Source organism: Lontra canadensis, unplaced genomic scaffold (genome assembly GCF_010015895.1).
Source record: "Lontra canadensis isolate GAN:19392208 unplaced genomic scaffold, GSC_riverotter_1.0 scaffold138, whole genome shotgun sequence".
In the NCBI taxonomy this organism is placed as follows: Eukaryota; Metazoa; Chordata; class Mammalia; order Carnivora; family Mustelidae; genus Lontra; species Lontra canadensis.
This window is the reverse complement of record NW_022631132.1, coordinates 2,905,190-2,927,587: the sequence shown is the minus strand read 5'-3', so window position 1 is coordinate 2,927,587 and position 22,398 is coordinate 2,905,190. Positions and strand designations below refer to the sequence as shown.

At 47.1% G+C, this 22,398-nt stretch overlaps 1 protein-coding gene across 1 annotated transcript in view; it reads left to right on the top strand.

Annotated features, from left to right (window-relative positions):
- GPC3 (glypican 3) overlaps positions 1–18,678 on the top strand; it is a 399,435-nt gene extending 380,757 nt beyond the window's left edge. The window contains exon 8 of the mRNA XM_032843339.1: positions 18,148–18,678. Coding sequence (XP_032699230.1) covers positions 18,148–18,317 — 170 coding nt within the window. The 3' untranslated portion in view covers positions 18,318–18,678. The remainder of the gene's footprint in view (positions 1–18,147) is intronic.
- Positions 18,679–22,398: the final 3,720 nt, after the last annotated feature.

Below are 22,398 nucleotides of genomic sequence, written 5' to 3'. Positions count from 1 at the left end.
TCTGTCCGCCTGTCCATCTGCCCGCCCGCCCGCCTGGCAGCTGGGGCATGAGAAAGATGAAACCAACAAAAATCAGGTTGAAAAGGAGGCCTCCTAAACTTGGTCTTGGGCTTAATGCGAAGGAGAAAGATTTGAGGATTAATTTACCTTGTTGTTAGTCAAAAGGGGACTTTGGATCTCTCCCCAGGGTGACCTAAACTGTAATCTGTCTCTATGGCCCTCTGTTAATACCTCTTCCATTTGGGAGGAAATCATAGTGACAGGAGAAGCTCAATTTACTTCCTCTAATCTCTCAGCAGAGAAATGAAGCAGACAACAGAATTTCTGCAGGAACTCAGGGAGACCTGATTGGGACAAATCAATTGAAGAAAACAAGCTCTATTTAAGGAGAATGCATCTTTAATGGTGCTAATCCCTTTAGCAAATTGCTTTCTCTGGGGACATTGCATACCTAATTACAGTTTGCTCATTTTGATTTTCCCTTTCCGTTGTTGCTTTGCTGCTTACGTGGTTGTGGGCTTGCCTGGCTGAGCGATAAACTTATTGCGTCATTAAAAATTCTTCGCCAACTGGATCTTGGGACCGAAATGTCACTACTTTTGGAAGTGAATCACATGTCACTGCTGAAGTTTTAGAATATAAGTGAGGTTCAGTGGGGTGGAGTCCGGAGCCAATGACCAAGAAATAATTCTTGAGAGATCTTTGGTGCCAAATGGTGGTTTATTAAAGCGCGAGGACAGGACCCCTGGGCAGGAGTTGCTGCTGCTGCTCCCCCGGGGTTGTGAGGAGTGGTCCATTATGTACTTCCAAGTTGGGAGGGTTCAGGGATAGCTTAAGTCTCTAAGGAATTTTGGAAGCAAGGTTTCCAGCACCTTGAGGGGGCTAGCTGTTGTTGGGAAAAGGTCATTTATTATCATCGAATAAAACCTTAGTCAGGAGACCCTTCAGATGTATATCAGTGGGCCGTATGCTTGGGGAATGATTGCCGGCATGTATCTTGGAGGGTTTAGAGATAAAGGAACTCTCCAAAGGAATGTTTATATGTTAAAGCAGACTTAGAGGATCCTGGTGGTGGGGGGGTGGTCAGGCAAGGATCGCCTTTTGCCCTTAGCAGAGTATTAAGGTGGAGGCGGTTGAGTCCCTCAAGGAATGTCACTCTGCCTGTTTCAAAGACTTGTCAGCGGGCTCTAGGCAGTAAGGAAATTTAATAACTTTTCTTCTGCCTCTGTTTCCCACATCAGCAACAGATAAATATCTTTTCTGTAGCAATTCATCAAAAGACCTATTTTCTCTGGATTCCCTTCTCTGAGACGTTTTCTCAACATCCACTTAAAATCGGGAAAAGCAAAATGAAAAGCAACAAGAAGATGGGTACAACCAAGGACCGTAGGGAAGTGTGTGTATGAGGACATGCTCCACAACCCAGTTTTTGTAGTTCAGGGTCATAACTGGTCATTGCCAACTCACATTCACCCATGGGTCACTGGACTTCTCGCTTGTCTTTGTGGCCCTCGTGCCCAGCCAGATTTGCCCTAGCTTGGAAAGGCATAGTTTGTTTTAAATGAATCAGGTCTTTTTTTTTTTTAATAGCTGTTGCATTCGGGTGATCACATTCCAAGATGATTTTTTCCCCAGAGATTTCCTAATACCGTCCTATATCTCAATAGCCTCTACGTTATCTTTTTTTTTAAGATTTTATTTATTCATTTGACAGACAGAGATCACAAGTAGGCAGAGAGGCAGGCAGAGAGAAGGAAGCAGGCTCCCCGTGGAGCAAAGAGCCCGACATGGGGCTCGATACCAGGACCCCGGGATCATGAACAGAGCTACCCAGGCACCCCTCCACGTTATCTTTTTAAGAAAAATTCATTCATCTCCTTTCTCTCAAATCTTCTCCAGCCAGTCTTTCCCACCTTCTGTCGTACTGCCCTGCAAGCTCGCTCCCATGCAGTCTCCATGCCTACATGCCAGCTTTCTCCTAGGAATAGACCTTCTGGAAATACACCATGTATCCAAGTGTGTGTCAGAGGATGCCCACTGCAGCGCTGTTTGGACCGGAAAGGAGTGAGGTGCAAACAGAATGCCTTTCAGTGGGGAAACAGCTAATGGTGATAATTCATGCTATGGAATTTCTTGCAGTGGTAAAAAGAATGGGACCATTCTATGTGTATTAATATACAAAGATTTCCGAGAGATTGGAGCATATGCATATGCATGGAAAGTACCAGTATTTCATTATTTACCAGTCACTGCCCCTGGGGAGTTGTTGGCCAGGGAGGTGGAAAGGGTGGAGGGGTTTCTTTGTTGCTCTATAGACTCAGGTGTTGTTTGAACCTTTAGCTTCAAGAATGCATTCATGTGTTGAGTAGCTTAAAAATTAACAAAATAAAAGGACCCTATCAACAGTGCAAGAGCGTGGTTTGCATGGGGACAAAACAGGGAGGCTGCTGGTCCAGGTGAGAGATAACGCAAACCTAATCTAAGCGGTCCCAATGGCAATGGAAAGGGAGAGAATTCACTAAATTGAGAGGACACAGAACTTAACAGGTGCATCATTAATTAGACCCGGGGGGTGAAAAAGGAGGAGGAATTAGGGAGCCTTGCCTGTTTTGGGTTTAGGCAACTAGATGGCCAGTAAGAGGAAATCACCAAACCAGGAGGGGAAGGGGGGTGAGGGTGGGGTGGGGAGGACAGGAGTTGGGCACTTGAGAGACTAGAAATGCCACATAATTGGTGGCTTGTTGGGTCTGAGTTGCCGGAGAGCCGTCTAGGTAGAAATGGCCTGGGAGCAGTTAGCTCTCCAGAGAGATGTCCGAGAAAGAGAGAGATTTGGGAATCCTCTTCAGTGATACCTAAAGCCGGGGGCACTGAAGAGAACATTCAGGGGGCGCCTGGGTGGCTCAGTGGGTTAAGCCGCTGCCTTCGGCTCAGGTCATGATCTCAGGGTCCTGGGATCGAGTCCCACATCGGGCTCTCTGCTCAGCAGGGAGCCTGCTTCCCTCTCTCTCTCTCTCTGCCTGCCTCTCCATCTACTTGTGATCTCTCTCTGTCAAATAAATAAATAAAATCTTAAAAAAAAAAAGGAGAACATTCAGGAAGACGCATAAAGCAAGAAGAGCCAAGGGCCAAGGAAGAGATGAGAGAGAACACCCATCTTTAAGAAAAACAGCTTCAGGGATTCTCAGAGGAATTTAAGAATGGTCCCGAGAGGCAGAGGACAGCCTGCAGGGAGGGGAATCCGAAACTAAGGGGAAGCCAAGCTTCAAAATAGAGAGTGGCCAGCAGTATTGGATGCTGGAAGAGAGCTCAAAGGAAAAAGACTCCATGGAAAGTTCAGCTGTAACCTGGCGTGAGGGATCTTATTGGGCTGATGAAAATACTCAGAAGTGGAATCAGGATGTGTTGCACACCTTGCTAAATTTCACTGAAAATCATTGAATTGTTCTCTGGAAATGAATTTGAAATGGGTGAATGTTATAGTATTTAAACTGTACCTCAATAAAGTTGTTGAAAAAGAAAAAGAGAGAGAGAGAGAGAGAGAACACAAAACAGTGCATGGGAATTTAGTTTGGAGCAGCCTATGACTCCAAGGGAGAACTTTCCAGTCTACTCTCCTCTTCCTAACTGGCTGGGAAAGTCCCCATGAGATAAAATGACAGGAGTCACAAGAGACTACTGATGCCACATCCTGATTCTCTGCCACCCTCTTACAGTGCCAGAAACTACCTTACATTTGATTTGCTTTTCACCGAGCAATGAATATTACCACCCTAGTCCCTGTTTCCCTTTGGATAATTGCAGAGGACCTGCTGTGTTTATTTCCATCATTTTTTTTTTTTTAGCATCTGTTTGCAGAAGTTTAGGGTGCCAGGCTCTATGGCCCCAGTTTCCACATTTTGTTGTTGTTGATTGCATTTTGATGTGTTTAAACATGGCGTCTTTATTGGCCATGCAAGGCCTGTTCACTCTGACATGCCATCACTCATTTTCTTTTCTTTTCTTTTTTAATCTTGGTTATACTTCCAGTATAGTTCATGTCCAGGGTAATATGAGCTTCGGGTGTCCCACAGAGCCATTCCGCTTCCACACTCTCCCAGTGCTCATCATGACAAGCACCCTCCTTAATCCCCATTCCTTTTTTCACCCATTGTTCATCTTCGGATGCCTCTATTATGCTGACACCTGGTTCTTCTCAGATGCTTTCCTGCTTCCCTCCTTCATTCCACTTGGCCAACAGCAGGATGCGTTCGTCTTGGTTGACCAGCACATTCGGTGTATCCCGTAGGTAGGTAATGTCTTTACCTAAATTTACCCCAAATTCCTGCCCCCTTCTCAGTTATAAAGAACTGGGTCCACCCTTGACTCTACTTCATTAAAATACTCATTTCTTGGGGCACCTGGGTGGCTCAGTGGGTTAAAGCCTCTGCCTTCGGCTCAGGTCATGGTCTCAGGGTCCTGGGATGAAGCCCCGCATCGGGCTCTCTGCTCAGCGGGGAGCCTGCTTCCTCCTCTCTCTCTCTGCCTGCCTCTCTGCCTACTTGTGATCTCTGTCTGTCGAATAAATATCTTTTTAAAAAATACTCATTTCTTGCTCGGTGCATCTTCTTTTTATTTTGGCTTAATATCTTCTTGCTTCTTCCTCTACTCCTGCTTAGTGATCTGGCTGCCACCCTTTGTAGGAGAATTTTCCCTTTTCCTTCTTACATCTTTATAGTTGTGGGTTTGGGCCACTTGGCATCTTTTTACCTTTCCTGGCCTCCCTCTGGACTTGCCTTCTTTGTTCTAAGGCCCACAGAGCTATTTGTATGATGATTATCCAGCTTTCTGTCCTCAGTTGCCTTCCCTCCCCGCCGGGTTCTTCCAACTTATGTCCGGATCATGTTCCCAAAATGAATTTTCTCCATCTGATGCCTCTTCTTTTCTTCCTGCGGATCCTGAGTGATCCCATCCTATGGCGGCTTTGAGCAAGATGTCTACCACTTGCAAGTTACCACTAACTCTTCAAGAGTGGTAGGGAAAAGATTCAGTAGAAACAGTTCCTGAGTTCAGCGCTCCATCTCTGCCTAGGCAGTGTCCTTTATTGACCACCCCATCCCATTCTGTACATTCTGTATTGCCTGATAAATATTCACATCATTTCGGACACGTAGGCCCTACCTTTGTAAGCTGGACAGACGATGCTGATGTGGTTCTCTCTCCCCATTTTAGGCAGGTCAAGAGTTACTCCCTTAAAATGATGTCTTGGTTGATCGGCTCCTTGGCAAACTTAAAGCCCTCCTCTCTAAGCCAGTCGTGGTCTCCAAAAGACAGCATCCCTTTCACTGAGAGAGGTTCCAAAGTCGTCCCTTTAGATTCCTCCGCACACAGTATCTGTGTCAAAGGGAGGAATGCAAAGGTCACTTGAACCCAGTCCCTTCCCCCTTTATCCGTGCCATAAGACCTCTAAAGAGCGGAATGAAATCTTAGAATCTCAGGGTTGGATGATCATCAGATACTATTTACCTCACCGTCATTCTATGTTTGAACCCCCTTACTGATATCACTACCAAATGGCTGTCCACACATTCTGAGACCACCTCCAGAGATAGAGCTCACTGTTTCAGGGCAGGCTATGCAATTTTCAGATTGCACAAATTGTTAGAATGTTCTTTATTTAAGTCCAAGGCATCTTTTCCTTAAGAAAAAGACAAAGCCATGAAATAGTGACTACACTGGCATGGTGGGCGCCCGGCCAGCTCAGTCCGTGGAGCGGGCGACTCTTGATCCTGGGGTCGGGAGTTTGAGCCCCACACTGGGTATAGAGATGACTTAAAATAAAAATAAAATAGCATGGGTATGGAGTGCGAAGAAGGGAGATTACAGAGGGGGCGTGGGTGGGTGCAGGGGAGGAGGGAGGGTGGATCAGGCAGGACCAGGGAAATGGCACAGAGTGGTAAACAGTATAAGAATAAGGAAGAGGATACTAGAACCACTTTTAAAGTAAACAGAAACCTGGTGAGAGGTTTCAGTTCAAAGTGGGAAGGAACAGAAAAGCATCTTTAAGATTCAAAATCCACCAGAAGATTCCAGCCTTGCCCCTTGCCTGGGCGTATTGGGAAACATCACAGTGGAGACAGCAGAGAATGCTTAGCGCAGCGCGGACTAGACAGAAGAGGAGAGAATAATTGGACACAGGAAATGAGTTTAAGGAGCAATGGGAAGAGAAAAAGGAGTGAATAGAGAAGTGGAAAGAGGGGGAAATGAAAAGACAGAACTTTTAGGTTAAGGCAGTGTATTTATTCCCCAGGCCAGCATGTAACTGTATTTTCCTGGCAGCCATCCCACAGAGCTCTGTGAGGGGTGAGGGTCCCAGCCTGCGTCGGGGCGGGGACGCAAGGCTCATTACTTTGTCCTATCACGGCCAAGCAAAGGACTTCCCGAAAGAAGCTCTACTTTGATGTCACACAGCTGGGCGCTGAAATTCTAATCGCCAGCAGTCCCCAAGGCTTAGGAATCAATGGCAAGGAAAAGGGCAGGGCGTGGTCAGGGCGGGTAGATGGCAGTGCAAAGGCAGAGGTCAAAGGTATGGGAACCCGATCTCGAAGTTTCCAAGTAAGAAATAAATGGAACCTGCTCCCCAGAAAACCTGTTTCCTGCCCAGCATGGCCCGCGGAATGCCGGCTTGTGTCAGCTGGTTACATAGCAAGGCATCAAATTCCAGGCAGCAAAAGGGAATAAGAAAGTAATCTTTGTAGATCCCATGCACCCCAAGTGGAGGGAACTGATGCTGGGGGTAAGGAAAAGTGGCTGTTGTCAGCAGGGCTTCGGAATCTAGAGGTCAGGGTTGGAGCCCTGCCATTTGATGCCTGGGCCACCCCTCCCCACCACCGCCCTGCCCTTGTCTTGTCTTCATCATAGCTCCGCAGGACTCTTTTCCCCTTGCAAAATCATCAGGTCGGGAGGAGAGACCCTTTGGGAAGGGTATCTGCTAAGGGAGTGGCCCTGCCCCTGCCTATACTCTCAGGAGAACGAGATAATGTGTTGGCTCAGTCAGTCAGTCAGTCAACAAACATGTCTGTAAGCATCCGTGCTTGCCAGGTTCTGTGTGGCAGCCACAGGGATGAATAAGACTTATTTCTTACTTTGATGGGGCTCACAGTCTAGCTGAGGACAGGAATGTAGAAATACTAAGTCTCCTATGAGACAGACTGAGACATGCTATACGAGAAGTACAATCCAGCTAAGAGCCAGAGATGGAAGGGATTTTCTTTGGCAGGGGCAAGATGGGAAGGCTTCCTGGAAGAGGTATCATATAAGACCACCCCAGACTGAGGGAACAGTATGGAGAAAGACACTGGAACTTCCAAGAACTTGCCTTTTACAGCAAACAATGAATGGGATGGTATGACTCTGGTATATGGTGCCTGGAGAAATATATGGGTAGTGGAAACCAGAAAGCAAGAGAGTATGAGGAATAGCTGGTGAAAGCCATTCTAAGGACATAGGACTTGATCTCACATCCAGTAGGGAGCCATCAAAGGATTCTGAGGAAGAGGCAGATGATTTAGGAAGAGGCGTTGTCTTGTTCCTGCTGTCACAGTCTAGAACAGTCCTGCTTCCTGGACAGCGGTGGGTCATTGGAGAGGAGAGAGTATCTTCTTCGGCTGGGAAGCTGAGGACTATGCGGGGGGCGGCGGGGTTGGGAGGCGAGAGGGGCTGAAGGGAAGCGAGAACTAGTCGGGATCGCCTGGGTGAATGTGAGAACGGGGGCGTACTGGCAATCCAGACCCAAAGATGGGAAGGTAGGAAGACGGAGCCAACCTGATGATGTGTTCTTCCAAGTAAATTGAGGCGAAAGTAATCTCAATTCCCCAAATCCCACCGATGATGATGGAGGTGTTTCACCATTGGAGAGTTTTTGAGGAAGAAATTCAGATGGAACAACTTAAGGAGGCTTTTTTTCCTCTTTCATTTATGAGGACACCTGCCTGCTGTCAATTTCTGGCCTGCAGTGTTCCCACAGCCGGGCCGAGTGTTTTTTAGGGACTCGAGCCATTTGGACCCATTCGTTATTGTAATTAAAATTTTCTCTGCTGTTGGGCTTTGCCAGGACATTGCAAACATGTTGATTCTTATGTGTATTTTTTGGTAAGATCCACCATGGCTTATTAAAAATGGAAGATTATCACACTCTGGGGCTTCCCATCCTAGGGGATCTAAAACCTTGCCCCACATGCTCTCACGGTGCTTTTCATTGAGGATCTTGGAGGCTGGGCTCTGAAGGACCATAGGCCCTCCCTCGCTCTCCTGACATCTCGCCAGCAATCAGATTTGACTACAATGAGTGACATGTTGTGTTTTCCTTCTATATCCTCAAAGCCCAGGGATGCATATCTCCGTAGTGGTGTCATGCCTGAAATTTATATCATAAACAGAGCTCCGTGAATCTAAACCATTAAGTTTTTGTTAAAGAAATGAAGACAGAGTGTATCCGTTCACTGATGTTTTTTAAATATGGTTTCAGCTTAGCATCATCTGTGTGAGCCCCAGAAATACACGGACGTTTCCCGAGCTTGTATAAAAATTTCTCTTAAAATAGCCTCTGATTAAAATCCTTGACCTAAACTGCCCTCTTTCCACCATTCCCAACTGAGAAGTCACACTTGCAGTTCTGGGCTAGTGTCTAAGTATCCACCCATTTTAATTCTTTTGGACAACTTGACTTTCAAAGCGCCGAAGGAGTGCCATGTGGGGGTGGATGCTTTGGTCTGGGGTACGTGCACACAGCTCTCTGCAAAGTAAAATACTGGAGTATTTTTTTTAGAAACTGGGATTTGCCCCAGAGGACATTATTGTTTGGTTTCTATAGGTTTGGTTTTTTTTTTAATCACGGTAAAACGTATATAACATAAAACCTGCCATTTAAACCACTAAGTATACAATTTGGGGACATCAATTATGTTTCAGAATGTTACCCAACCATTACCACTCTTTCCAAAAGTTACCTGTTCTGCACATTTCATATAATGGAGTCATATGCCATGTGGTATTTTGTGACTGGTTTCTTTCGCTGAACATCACGTTTGTTTATTTGTTTGTTTTTAAAGATTTTATTTATTTATTTGAGAGAGAGAGAGAAATCAGAAGCAGGGAGGAAGGGTAGAGGGAGAAACAGATTCCCCACTGAGCAGAGAGCCCAATGCAGGGCTCAATCCCAGGACCCCGGGATCACGATCCGAGCTGAAGGCAGACGCTTAACTGACTGAACCACCCGGGTGCCCCCGAGCCTCATGTTCTCAAGTTTTACACATGCTGTGGCATGTGTCAGTCCTGTGTTCCTTTCTGTGGCTGAATGATACTCCGTTGTACAGATGTACCACATTCTGTTTATCCGTTCTTACATTGATGAACACTTGGGTTGCTTCCACCGTTTGGCCATGGTGAGTAATTGGCTGTGGACATGGGTACACAAGTCTCTGAGAGTCTAGTTGAGGTTGTCAGTGTATCAAGGATCACAAGAATTCAGCATTTCCAAAGGCTGTCTTGAGTCGGCACTCTAGAAGCACCTTCTAACGAGGTGTGGTTGTACAGACTAGTGACGTAACGTGACGTGGTCTCTGGGGCACAGTCAGGGTGACAGTGCTTTGTTTCACTCATTCAAGTTTCTCCAAAGGCTGATCAGGACTCCGTGAACCCATATGAGCTCCCGCTCTGTCCTCAACTCCAGACGCTCTGTTCTCTCACCCAGCAGCCCTACTGAACTTCTCTCCAGAGTCTCTTGTAACGATCTAGTTGACACTTTCAGTAGCAGCTTCTTGGTTCCTTACATTGCTCTACCTCTCCATAAACGTTGGATCACGCGAGCCCTCCCCTCTTGACAATGTTCTCTTCCCTCGCCTTCTCTAAGCCTGTTCTCAAATCTTCTCCCCTGGGGCTTGGAGCACAGTGTCTCCATCCCACGGGGTGAAGTCATTTCTCCCGTGGGAAGTGAAGGCTGTGGTGAGGTGTGATTCCCGTGGAGCCACCAGGCAGCCCTGAGTGAGAAGCATCTGCAGACATGAGAGGAGTCAGGACACTCCTGTGGAAGGTGGCGATAATTCTGGGGCCGGTGGAGGAGGGCTGGCACCCACACCACCCACTCCCGCTGTCAGGGTTTCTAGGACACAGTTGTTCTGTTTCTGGGAATATGGCTTGACTCATGATGTATCTAAATAAGTATAGTAGTGGCCCACGTTATAATAAGATTCTATAGTAAAATAGTTTAATTTCTAAAGGGATTAGGTGATATTTTTGCTTGTTCCTTTCTTAATGGCTAAATGCAATAATGAAGCATTAGTCGTAGTCAGATCCCCGGAAACCATTTTGTATTCATTTTCTTTTTCTTTTTTCTTAAGATTTATTTATGAAAAAAAAAAAGATTTATTTATGTCAGAGGGAGAGAGAGAGAGAGAGAGAGACAGCACAAGCAGGGGAGGGGGGAGGGGCAGAGGGAGAGGGAGAAGCAGACTCCCCGCTGAGCAGGGAGCCCCAGGCAGGGCTTAACCCCACGACCCCAAGCTTGTGACCAGAGCTGAAGTCAGACATTTAACCTATGGAGCCACCCAGGCACCCCACCATTTTGTATCCATAAACTGAGCAATTGGAACACCACGTAAGGGCAGTTACTGTGGTGGTCTCCCCTCTCAGCAAGGCAGTTGTCATAGAAAAGCCTACCTTAAGTCATTCACGAGGAACACGTGAGTCACAGTTTCCAGTGTTGAGTAGTATACAAAGCGTAGATGACCCAAGGATGCTTCCAGTGCTTTTAAGACCTTCCTCCCCAAGGACCCTGGACATCGGTGAGGAGTGAGAGTGAGCCCCTGTTTCTCAGAATCTGGGCCAGAACCCGATGGTCCTCGTAAACGTGAGACATCGTGCAGTGTATATACCATGAGTTCGCCAAGAGTGCATTTGTCTTCCATCACACAGCCTTGCATGTTTTAGTATAAGATGGGGGGGGGCTCTCCCCTCTTTGTCTTTAGGAAAAAGCATACCATGGCTTTAGGCAGCCCCAGCCCGCTGCACTGTACCCTGCTGACACACACGGCCTGGCCTGGGCGACAGACGCCTGTAGGAGGAAAGGCCATGTCTATGCTCCCGGGGAAACCCACCATGATTGCTCTGCAGCCCAGAGGGTGTTTTATAGGCTGGAACCGGCTGTAGGCAATGAAGTGGACATCTCATTGCCTGGCCCTCTTCCGGAAGAGGCTGGTGGATACTTCCCCGAATCTACGGTCTGCAAAATCGGCAGCTCCCCTTGTTTGTCAAGAAGGCACATTGTTGGGGCACCTGGGTGGCTCAGTCATTAAGCGTCTGCCTTCGGCTCAGGTCATGATCCCCGGGTCCTGGGCTGGAGCCCCAGTTCGGGCTCCCTGCTCAGTGGGAAGCCTGCTTCTCCCTCTCCCCCTCCCCATTTGTGTTCCCTTTCTCACTGTGTCTCTCTGTCAAATAAATAAACAAAATCTTAAACAAAATAAACAAATAAAACAAAATCAAATAAATAAACAAAAAAAGAAAGAAAAAGAAGGTACATTGTACAATGGGTCCATTTGGAGAGGAGTCCCATTAGACCAATTAAAACTCAGAGAGCCCCCCCCCCACCCCGCAGCCAGCCTCCCCTCATCTGATTGATGAAGAAGAAAATCTAGACTCCCAGAGACCCCAGGGTCATTAGCAAAGTCACCCTCTTCTGCTTTCAAGTCCAAGGAGTCATTTCACACCTGAAAGCTCACAGAGGAGCAGGGGTTGACAGGGCAGGCTGACGGTGGTGTGGACACGGTCGGCCCGGAAACCGCCATCTGTATGGGACTCCGAAGTGAATGGCAGCGCCTGAGGGCGGCAGAATGAGCCGTGGAGATCAAGGCACATGATTCCTCCAGAGGCTTCCCCGCTTTTGGCCCCTGGGGCCTACCAAGCCATGTACTGAAGGTTTCACACATCCTCGTCCTGGGAGCCAACTGTGTGCCCAGCAAGCGGGAAACACAGGGCGAGCGGTGTTGCCCTGTTGCTGTATTAGGGGCCGACTGAAGCCAGCCGCCGGCGCAGGCTTAGCAGGTAGAAACCCCCATGCTTGGCTCTGCAGCAGCCTTCTCTCCCCTGGTACCGTGATACCAGCTCTCCTTGCAGGCTCGCCCTTGAGGTCTGACTGCCGCTGTGGGCGAGGCCCCCATGGCCATGCCCCGCTCTCCTTGATGCCCCTGCCGTCAGAGGACAAGCACGTGCATCCTGTTACGCGCCCAAGACCCCAGTGGCTTCGGAGGGCCCGCGGGCTCTTCTCGCTGGCTGCCTGTGCCTGCCGGCTTGATGCACGCCCGGTCCCGTAACTTCTCCCCAAAGCTCTGCTTGCGCGGGCCTCGGTACAAGTTTTTCTGACAAGGTTTAAAGAAAAGCCAGACAGTCCACGGCAGATTTATTGATCGCCAGTGTCTTTTATCTGAGCCTAGTGCAGCGCAAGAAGAAAGAGGATTCAAGAATTTGGTAGCTGAGGAACAGCCCAAGGGAAGCAACTCGTTGCCCCTACTTGCTTCGGGAGGTTTTGCTGGGGACAGTCCCTGCGCTGCTGTGAGCGAAGGGAAGATTGCAGCCTGCCCCAGACCGCATCCCTCCCTGGGGCCCGAGAGCCTGGGAATCTGAGAGAACTCACACTAGTAGGACATGTAGTCCCTGATGGGGGCAGATGGGATGACCAGCAGCCAGAGTAGAGGGAAATGACTTGCCCAGGGTGAATTAGTCAGACAGTGGCCGAGCCAGTCCTGGAGTTCAGGGCTCCAGACTCTCCGGATGGGACAGCCTGCCCTGGGAACTCCACTAAGGTTGGAGGGTTCCCCACAGTGTGCTTTACCCAGCTCAGAAAAACTTTTCTTTTTTTAAAATTTTTACGAAGATTTTATTTATTTGAGAGAGAGTGAGAGCTAGAGAGAGAGAGAACACACACAGAGGGAGAGGGAGAGGGAAAAGCAGACTCCCCACTGAGCAGGGAGCCAGACACAGGGCATGATCTCAGGACCCTGGGATCATGACCTGAGCTGAAGGCAGATGCTTCACCGACAGAGCCTCCCAGGCATCCCTCAAAAAAACTTTTCAACACAAAGTGTAGACCTTGACGACTGATGATTATTTTAAAGGGATTATCTAGGAGCTCCTGGCTGACTTAGCCTGTGGAGTGTGCAACTCCTGATCTTGGTGCTGTGAGTTCGAGCCCCACATCAGGTATAGAGTTTACTTAAAAATGCATATATTTTTAAAAAATAGCCTTTTTTGCTTCTGCGTCTCTGTGTGAGCAAGACGGGTCACCAGCAGCTCTGCTGGACCCCGCCCTGGGGAAGTTAGGCCAGGGTTCTTGTTCTTTTTTTTTTTTTAAACAGTTTTTTTAAAGATTTATTTATTTATTTATTTGACACAGAGAAAGAGAGATCACAAGTAGGCAGAGAGGCAGATAGAGAGAGAGTGGAAAGCAGGCTCCCTGCTGAGCAGAGAGCCCAATGCGGTACTCTATCTCAGGACCCTGGGATCATGACCTGAGCCGAAGGCAGAGGCTTAACCCACTGAGCCACCCAGCGCCCCAGGGTTCTTGTTCTTGCCATGTCTCCTTGAACCGGTACCATCTGATCCAGAAGTATGGCCTCCCTATGCTCCGTCACTGTGTCCATCAGTACGTCCATCAGTGTGTCCATCGGTACGCTAAGGAAATGGGCTTCATGAAGTTGGATTATGTGACCCTCCTTGATATCTGTCCTTCCAAGATACCTGCCTTAACTGCAGCTATCCATGGTGCCTACCTTAATGCCAACTCATTGTACGTAAGATAAAAATATTTCAGTGATAAGTGTTCCAATGTGAATAAATAAATAAATATAAAGAGAGCATCTGATGTGCAGCACTAAGGAAGGCAAAATGAGAGTCAGGGCTGAGCGTGTAATGAGTATAGATTGTTGGGTCTACCCCCTGGGTATAGGCAAACTGATAACAAGTAGAAACCGATTTTCAGATTTTGTGTGAAAATCTCCTTGCTGGCCCCAAAAGCTCTCACTGACAATCAGCTGTAAGGTAGAAACAATTTATGTGCCTTTTACAGTATGTACATAATACAGCAAAGATATGTTCTGGAATATCACTGATAAACATAAAAATATGAATGACTTAAAAGAGAATGGTTTAAGATGATTCCCATAATAGATCTGGTTTGTAGCAAAATGAGAAAGTTTTGATTTGGTGTAGATTTAGCTCCTTTGTAGGTTTTTTTTTTTAAATTCATATTTGCTACTGGCTGATCCCCAGATACTGTTCCCACAGGCTTGTTTTTTTCCAAGACAAGATGTCTGACAAGTCTCTCCCACCTAGGGCTGTCCTCCAAACTGTTAACAACGATCTTTCTAAAAAACACCAATCAGTAGATTTCGTACTTAAAAACCTTCAATGGATCCCTGTTGCCCACAGAGTAAAGTCTTGACATTCCCAGTCTACCATCATTTAGCCCTTACTTGTCCTTCCTGCCTTACCTCTTATCACCCACCATGCAATACACACACACACATACACACACACACACACACACACACACACACACACACACACACCAACAGCATACACCCAATGATCCCCCCATCATAGAGGCTACTTTCTTTTACTGACCAGGCCCTGCCTCCACTCTCTGATATTAATGGTTTTGCCCAAGCTCAACCCTCAGCTCATTGGGTTCCGCCATGGTCCCACCCAACCTTCGTGGTGTTGACTGTATCCCAGTTATTCTGAGAAGTCTTCCCAGATCCTTCTAGTTGGAATTTTTCTCTCCCCACGGTGTTTTGCTTGTGCCTTTGTCTGAGCCCTTACTACCTTCTGCCAAGTATCTAGTTGGTTTGTCTATCGGTCCATTTTTCTTGTCAGAATGTGGGGTTCCTGAAGGCAGGCCCTGAGTCTTTCTCCAGCCTTCCAGCTCCACACTTGGGACACTGTAGGCTACCATTAAGTTTGTTAAATTAAATTGGGTCATATTTCCCTTGTCCAGGAATATATCCACATTTATTTTTGACCCAAACCCTATTTCCTCTGTCTGTCATAATGCTTCATTGTCATGCTAGGCTGTCCCCTTCGTCTCGAATCTCCATGATGGTGGCCCACTGCTGATTTCTTCAGGGAAATTGAAGGGACATAATTTTCCTTCTCAGTCCCCAAACCCAGAGCTCTTTTCGGGATTGCACAAAGCTGAATAAGGGTACTCAGTCAAGTACGTGATCACTTTTATGTGTAAACACTGACTTTTCTCATGCTCTTGAGTTCTCTTTGGCAATATATATTTTACTAATCGAAGCAACTTTTTTTTTTAAGAAAAGTATCCATTACTACTTAATCATTACAGTTTATTTGATATGCAAAATTGTTCAAAAGACGGTATAGCTTCATGTGAGGTTCCGAGTCTGACCCACATTCAAACAGCCCCTCTGTCACTTACCAGCTGTGTAAATATGGGCCAAAAAAGGAACCTGAGCTGGAGCTTCCCCGTCGGTAAAATGGAAATTATAATGCCTACCTCGCAACATTGCTGAGAAGGTTAAATTAAACGAGATAATGTATATAAATAGCTTAGCACAGTGCCCGGCCCACGATGAGGACTCAGTAACTGGTCGCCATTTTACTTTTTCTGGTCATTATTTATATATATATATATATATATTTTTTTTTTTTTTTCTGGTCGTCATTTTTATAACTCCAAAACATAGGATCCAAGAGACAGAAATAGAAAACAAGGTCTTTGGTGGCAAAGAAGATTCGAACCTTCTGGGCTTAGCTTCTGCTAGGTTTACCGTAATTGCTCTAGGATGTGAAGCTGTCCAGTGTTCACGGATTATTTGAGGAGCAAGATAAATAGCACAAGGGCTGAGTGGTCACGTGAATAGATGTTGTTTCATCTTGACGTTGGACAAGGGGCATATCCGGAAAAGGAATCCGAAAGCAAGGCTAAGAATTCGCTCCTTCGGGTCAACCCTAAAAATACTCCGCATTGAAGTTGAGAAGTCGCCTCGAGACTCAAGGCCAGGCTTTCAACAGCTAGAGCCATATGTGTTCTCAACTTGGGTGAAACCCGATCGTGACCTGAGCCTGTGCTGACCTTGGCCTTCGCTTGTGTGCTGCGCGCAGTTCACCTTTCGGAGAGAGAGGTCTGACTTCCAAATAGAGCGCGGCTCTTTGTTCTCCTCTTCTTTTTCTTTTCTTCTTGTGTATTTATTTTGTGGGGAGAGGGAACCCAGATTAGAGTCAGCCGAGTCGCTTTTCCCTGAGTAAGAGAGTTCTCTGGAAAATCTGATTTGAATTCTTCTTGGCACTCCGGGAGAGCAACTTTCTCAGCTGTAGAGAAGCAAAATGTAGTCAGATTCATATATATTAAAAGGTAGGACACGGTTTCTTTGTACAGCAATGAAAACTAGAGTTAACCACAAAGTAGAAACCTAATTTGTACTAAATATGACAAAAGAGGGAAAACCTTAATACCCATCAGCTACAGGGGCACCTGGGTGGCTCAGTGGGGTAAAGCCTCTCCCTTCAGCTCAGGTCATGATCCCAGGGTCCAGGGAGCCTGCTTCCTCCTCTCTCTCTCTCCGCTTGCCTCTCTGCCTACTTGCGATCTCTGTCAAATAAATAAATAAAATCTTAAAAAAAAAATACCCACCAGCTACAAAGGCAAGGCATATGAACTGTCATGCATTAAGAAATATAGATAGTAAACTAAGAGAAAAAGTTGATCTGTATAGGTATCAAACACGTGCAATTAAAGAAACCTTGATATATTATCTTAGGCTGACCGTACAATCTTGTTCCAGTTGAGGCCGGAAATTTCTTTCCCTCATCATTGCTGGGGGCCGCCAAAACTACGGTAGCCCTTTCTGGACCTTGCCTCCTGCTCTAACCGTTGCCAGCCTCCCAAGAGCCCTGGTCCCAGGCCCTGCTCTGTGTGCATCCTGGGCCAGCTGAGTCCTCACACTTTCTTCCTGTGACTTACTGCGTGTTTCATCCCTTGTAAGAGGAGCCCTTCCTTCCCCTTCCTTCCTTCCCTCTGTAGCATCCCAGTCATTCCTCTGGGCCTGTTGCTCTGTATCTCAGTGTCCCCGAGGGATCCTTCCGGCTCTGCTGGCCACGGGACAGTTGGCTGGTGAGGGCACTCACATCACACCCCCTTCCCAAGCTATTGAAATAGAAACACTGGCAACTGAGTCTAGAAAAGCCAAGGGAGTCGATCTGAGTTCTAAATCTGGACAAACAAAGCTGAAGGAAGCTGACCTCTGGGCCAGGGCTGGCCATCTTGGATTTCCTGACAAACCACCATCTACTCAGATGTGCCTTCTGAGAGACGTTTGCCTTAGGCCAGCACCAACATCCGAATTTCTTTTCAGAATCTTGAACATATTTCATAAATGGAAGGTGGTCAAAGAAGGAAAGCCCTTACCCATTGGCCTCTCCTTGGTCTTTGCTTGATATCCGTTTAAATCCTATGCATTAGGTCAGCTTTGCTGTGTGTGTGTGTGTACATGTGTGTGTTGAAGAGGAGGGGACGAAAAGACAACATAAATCAAAAAGGAAATATTTGGGAAAAATGAAACCACTTTCAATAGCAAACTACCCTCGATTCTAATTCAAGCGAGGTTTCAAGGAGAAAATCTGGGGGCACAGGGCCCAGGAGAGGCACACTGGGAGTCTACACCATCCCCCCCACCCCCCGGCCACATCCCACCTGACACACAGACACACAAAGGCAAACAAAGAGTGCATCCACCCAACACCTTACATTTCCGTACCAGTGAGATTTGGTGAAAGTGACCTTCAGGTACAGCCTTGCCTGGGGGGAGACTGCAGGGAACTCCTGACCTGCACCCTGGGGTGTGGGTGGGCAGAGCCGAAGGACAGAGGGGAGCAGCCAGCCTCTTGCCATTGGTGCCTCCTCTGGAAGGAGCCCCTCTGGCCATCTCCTTCCTCTAACGGACACCCCACGCACCCAGCCCTAGCTCCTTCTCAGCCAGAGCCCTTCCTTTCCGTGAAAGCTGGGGCACCCCAGCGGTCCAGACCACTTAAGCTATGACTAGCGGACCCCCGAGGCTGTGGGGCATCCCGAATTTCAATTGCTTCTTTTCTTTTCGTCAGAACTGGCTTATGATCTGGATGTGGACGAGGCGCCTGGAAGCAAGCAGCACGTGAATCAGAAGGACAACGAGATAGCAGCCTCTCACAACCTGGGGAACGGCCACTCCCCGCTGAAGGTTCTCACCAGCTTGGCCATCTACGTGGTGGGCTTCTTTCTGCTGGTGCACTGACTTCCTAGTGCACGGCGCCTGTTCTGCCTGGCGGCACCCGTGTTGCCCGGCGGCACCCCGTGGCCTTCCTCTGTAAAGGGAGCCACCTTCTTATTTTTTTCTATTTTTTTTTATCTTGTATACCTCCAGCCATCAAGTAGAAGACCAGCTGTGTGTTGTGTTTTCGAAAATCAGTGGTGTCTTTGAGGGAGGTAAATTTTAGTGGTAGCATAGATCGTCTTTTTGCAAAGAAAAAAACTCAAGTTGTGCCAAATTATTTTCCTATGTTTGGTTGCTAGACCATGATTACCATGTCTCCCTTTCTCTTTCTCTCTTTCCCTTTGCATGGATTTCTTTGGAAAAAAAAAAATAAATGTTCAAATAAAAACGCATTGGGTCTTTTTTTGTAAGTCCTCGTATATAGTGACCATGCAGTGCTTTTCCCTCCTCTTGCCTAGCTTTCTGTTCAGTATGGGAAAAATCCCATCGGGCGTCGATAAGGTCCTTCAATCCTACTTCCCGGCCTGCCTGTCAGTGGGGGATCAATCCTCACTGGAGCCCTAGTCAAACCCCCCCACAACACACTCCCAATGCCTAATCTTCATGTGGAAATCTTGAGTTAGAGTGTTCTTGCCAATGAACAAAAGGTATCTCGAAAAGTTCTGTTGCCTCCTCTTTATTGGGCTGAAAACACTTCCCCCAAAGAGAAACCCTCCATGTGGTTTGTCGTCTGTCACCCTTCTCCAGGGACAAGGCCATGGCAGGACCAGCAGTCGCCCTGGGTCAGACTGCAAAGGTGGGCATCGGGAAAGCCATGATTTAGAGGAAGCAACCGCATCCACTCTTAGCTACAGGTGGGTTTCTTCGACACGTGTATCCTCAACAACGAGGTTTTGTGTACTGTTGCCCATTTGGTGCTGTACCAGATGCTGGAAGCAGGAGAAAACAAAGATTTGATCCCCATTCTCCTGGAGTGGACAGTCTGGCACCAACACGCCATACCAGCTCTTTGCCGATTGGAGGCTGGTATTCCCATTGAAATCAGGGTTTATACACCCAACATTACAAACCATCGTGGCACTGATGTTGATCTCTGGACATGCTGCTGCCAAAGAACCTGAGGAATAACCAACTTGCTTCTGTTACAATGGCTAGCATATGGATCATTTGCCAGGTCAGGTCAACAGAAACGTTGTTTCTTGGTTTTTGTTGTTGTTGTTGTTGTTTTCCAACAGAAATGTTATTGATTCTTCCCAATGAGCAGGAACTCAACTCCTACCTGAGGACAAGGATGGGAGAAGCTGAATGAGTATGAGAAAGGAGGGTGAGCCACAGTGAAGGAGTGTGAACAAAGGACAAGGAAGGGACCGGAGAGTCTCCTTTGATTCTAGAAGGTGGTCCCAGCCAGGATCTCCAATTTCCGTCCGATGGCCAGAGGTCACCATGCCAGATGCGGGAGGTGTCATTACTCACAACTTATCGATCCCCCCTCCTACTGTCACCAAGACACTTCTGGCACGGTCCCATGCAGACCACAGGGCTTCGATATTTATTTTCGTCTTCTGCAGAAATTCTCACAAACACAAATTGGAAACGTTTGGTTTATTGTTTCCTTCCATCGCTTTCATTGACAACTACAATCAGTTGTATTTGTTAATGTGATTTCAGTGACTTGTAGTGATTGGTAAGACTGGAAAAGGAATTATCTTTGTTTTTCAAACCGTCATCACTTCTATGTTTCAATGGGATTTGTGCGAATCTTGGTTCTTGGAATCAGGAGACCTAAATATGGGCCAGGTTTGCTCCTGGGCCCCAGAGTCTGGTATTACAATAGCACGGGGGCCCGAAGAAAGAGCTAGAGCTGATTTCTCCCCTAATAATCGTCCCTGTCATTCTGCAGGAAGGTTTTTATTTAATATGGCAAAAATAATTAATGTTTCTGAGACCAGGTTTTAGGCCTGCAGGGAGGAGAGGACTGTTATAATGCCCATTCTTCCTCTCTGGAGGCAAGAGGGATTATCAGCTTTCATTTTTTTATATGTTTGTTTTTGAGATTTTATTTTCTTTTATTATTTTCTTTTTCAAGAGGGAAGGGGAGGGGCAGAAGTGGAGGGAGAGAAAGACTCCTGAGCAGGCTCCCCTGGTAAATCAGAAAGTCAGGACCAGATGCGAAGCTCTTTATTGTTCCAATTCTGTAGCACCATTGTCTTGCCCAGCACTTGTAATACGTATGTGCTGTTCCCATAGGCTTCTCAGGACCTCTCTGGCCTGCGGTCATATTTGACATACTTCAGTGCCCAGAACATGGCCCGAGCCAGCCAGTGTGTCTGCTGTCTTGGTACACTGCCTGCCAGCTTGGGTCCACCAAGGCTGAATGGTGGGGGCAGAAGACACTCCTTCTGGGATATGCATGGCCTGCTTGCTTCAGCTAAATGGTTGGGATGAAAATGGATAACCATACCCCATTACAAACCATGGACCACTCCGCTATCTTTTACCAACATTTCATTTTACCCAATAGCCGGTCTTGTTTCACTTTCCATGCATGCAGTTCCCTGCCCTTCCATACTTTTTCTTCCTCTAGTTCAGAATCCAGTTTCACAGCCAGTTAGTGGCTTTTCATTTTTGAACTGTTTATTCTACCCCCTGATTTAAACTTCCTACACGTGAATTTTGGGAAGACGACTATTTTGTCCTTAGAATAGCCCTGGCAGCTGGAAAGTTGTCCCATCGTGTTGGAAGTTTCCAGGCTTCCTTCTCATCTGAATGCACGTGTGAACCTCCAGCAGCTCAACTATGGCACTTGAACAGGTTAAATCAGGGCATAACCCTTGGAATCCCTAGCCTGGAGAACACCTGCTGGCTCGTCCCGCCATCTTGGTTTGATGACTGCCTGAGGCAGGGCTCTCACGGGCTCACCGAGGAAGCCATCGTTGCTGTCCAGCAACATTGTCCAGCCCATTGTCCAGCCCCTGTTGCTGGACACCTCCAATTTTTAGCAGATTTATTTTTTTCAAAAGGAATACATATAGACAACAAGAATTCTAATAATAAAGCATTATATAACGTTTTAAAAAACCACATATATTCCATAATTCCAACCCCCATAGATATGTATTATTAAAGATTTCATCTATATCCTTCTAGGCTTTCTTTCTCTGCGTACGTATATTCACACCCATGAGCTTATACCAAACATACAATTTTGTAACATGAATTTGGCCTCATTAGGTTAAGCCTAAATCCGCCTTCCTTGAATTTTCACCCACAATTCCTGGCTTCCCCAGGAAGGCCAGCAGGAGAGGAAGCTGATCTTCAACGCTAGTTTTCAATCACTGACTCTTGCCCCTTTCTGGATTTGTTTTCTTGGTGTCATTCCAAACAGCTCCTTCGGCCCGGTCAGGCCTGCTCGGCGCTCCGGCGGGTGTGGTCCTCCTGTGCTGTCCTGCTGGTCTCTGAGCCCACGGGGCCACTGGAGCCCGAGCACAGGGGAGCTTGGGGGTTTATGTTTCCACAGAAGCCCAAGTCCTCCCCCCAGAGCAGTCCTAGAACTCGGACACTTGCTTGGAAGCCGCAGTACACACTGTTTGGAGGGTGAACTGGGGGCCACCTGGACCCACCCCCAGAGGTTTGTGCAAGAATGGCGGCCAAGCCGAGTCTCTTCTATCCCCTACTTGTATCACTGATTTTTTAACTTTTGATTTTGCTTGTCTGTGTATTGGGGAAGACACTATACACCGTGTGTGTGTGTGTGTGTGTGTGTGTGTGTGTGTGTGTGTGTTTGTGAGAGAGAAAGAGCGAGAGAGAGAGAGAGTGTGTGTGTATGTGTGTGTGTGAGAGAGAGACAGAGAGAGAGAGAGAGAGTATGTGTGTGCAGTGTGAGTGTGTGTGTGTACTAGGGTGGAGACATCTTTTTCTTGCCAAGGCCACATGTTTGAAAGTCCTCTTTTGAAGTTGCTCTCGAGCCAGTTTATGTACCATATACAAAAATTAGCCTCGTTTCTTTATAGTCACACCTTGTTTGGAACCAAAAATAATGTTCTTCAGCTTCGTCACCCACCTCATTCACGAGATTTGCTGCCAAGTGGCTTTTAGCTGTTTC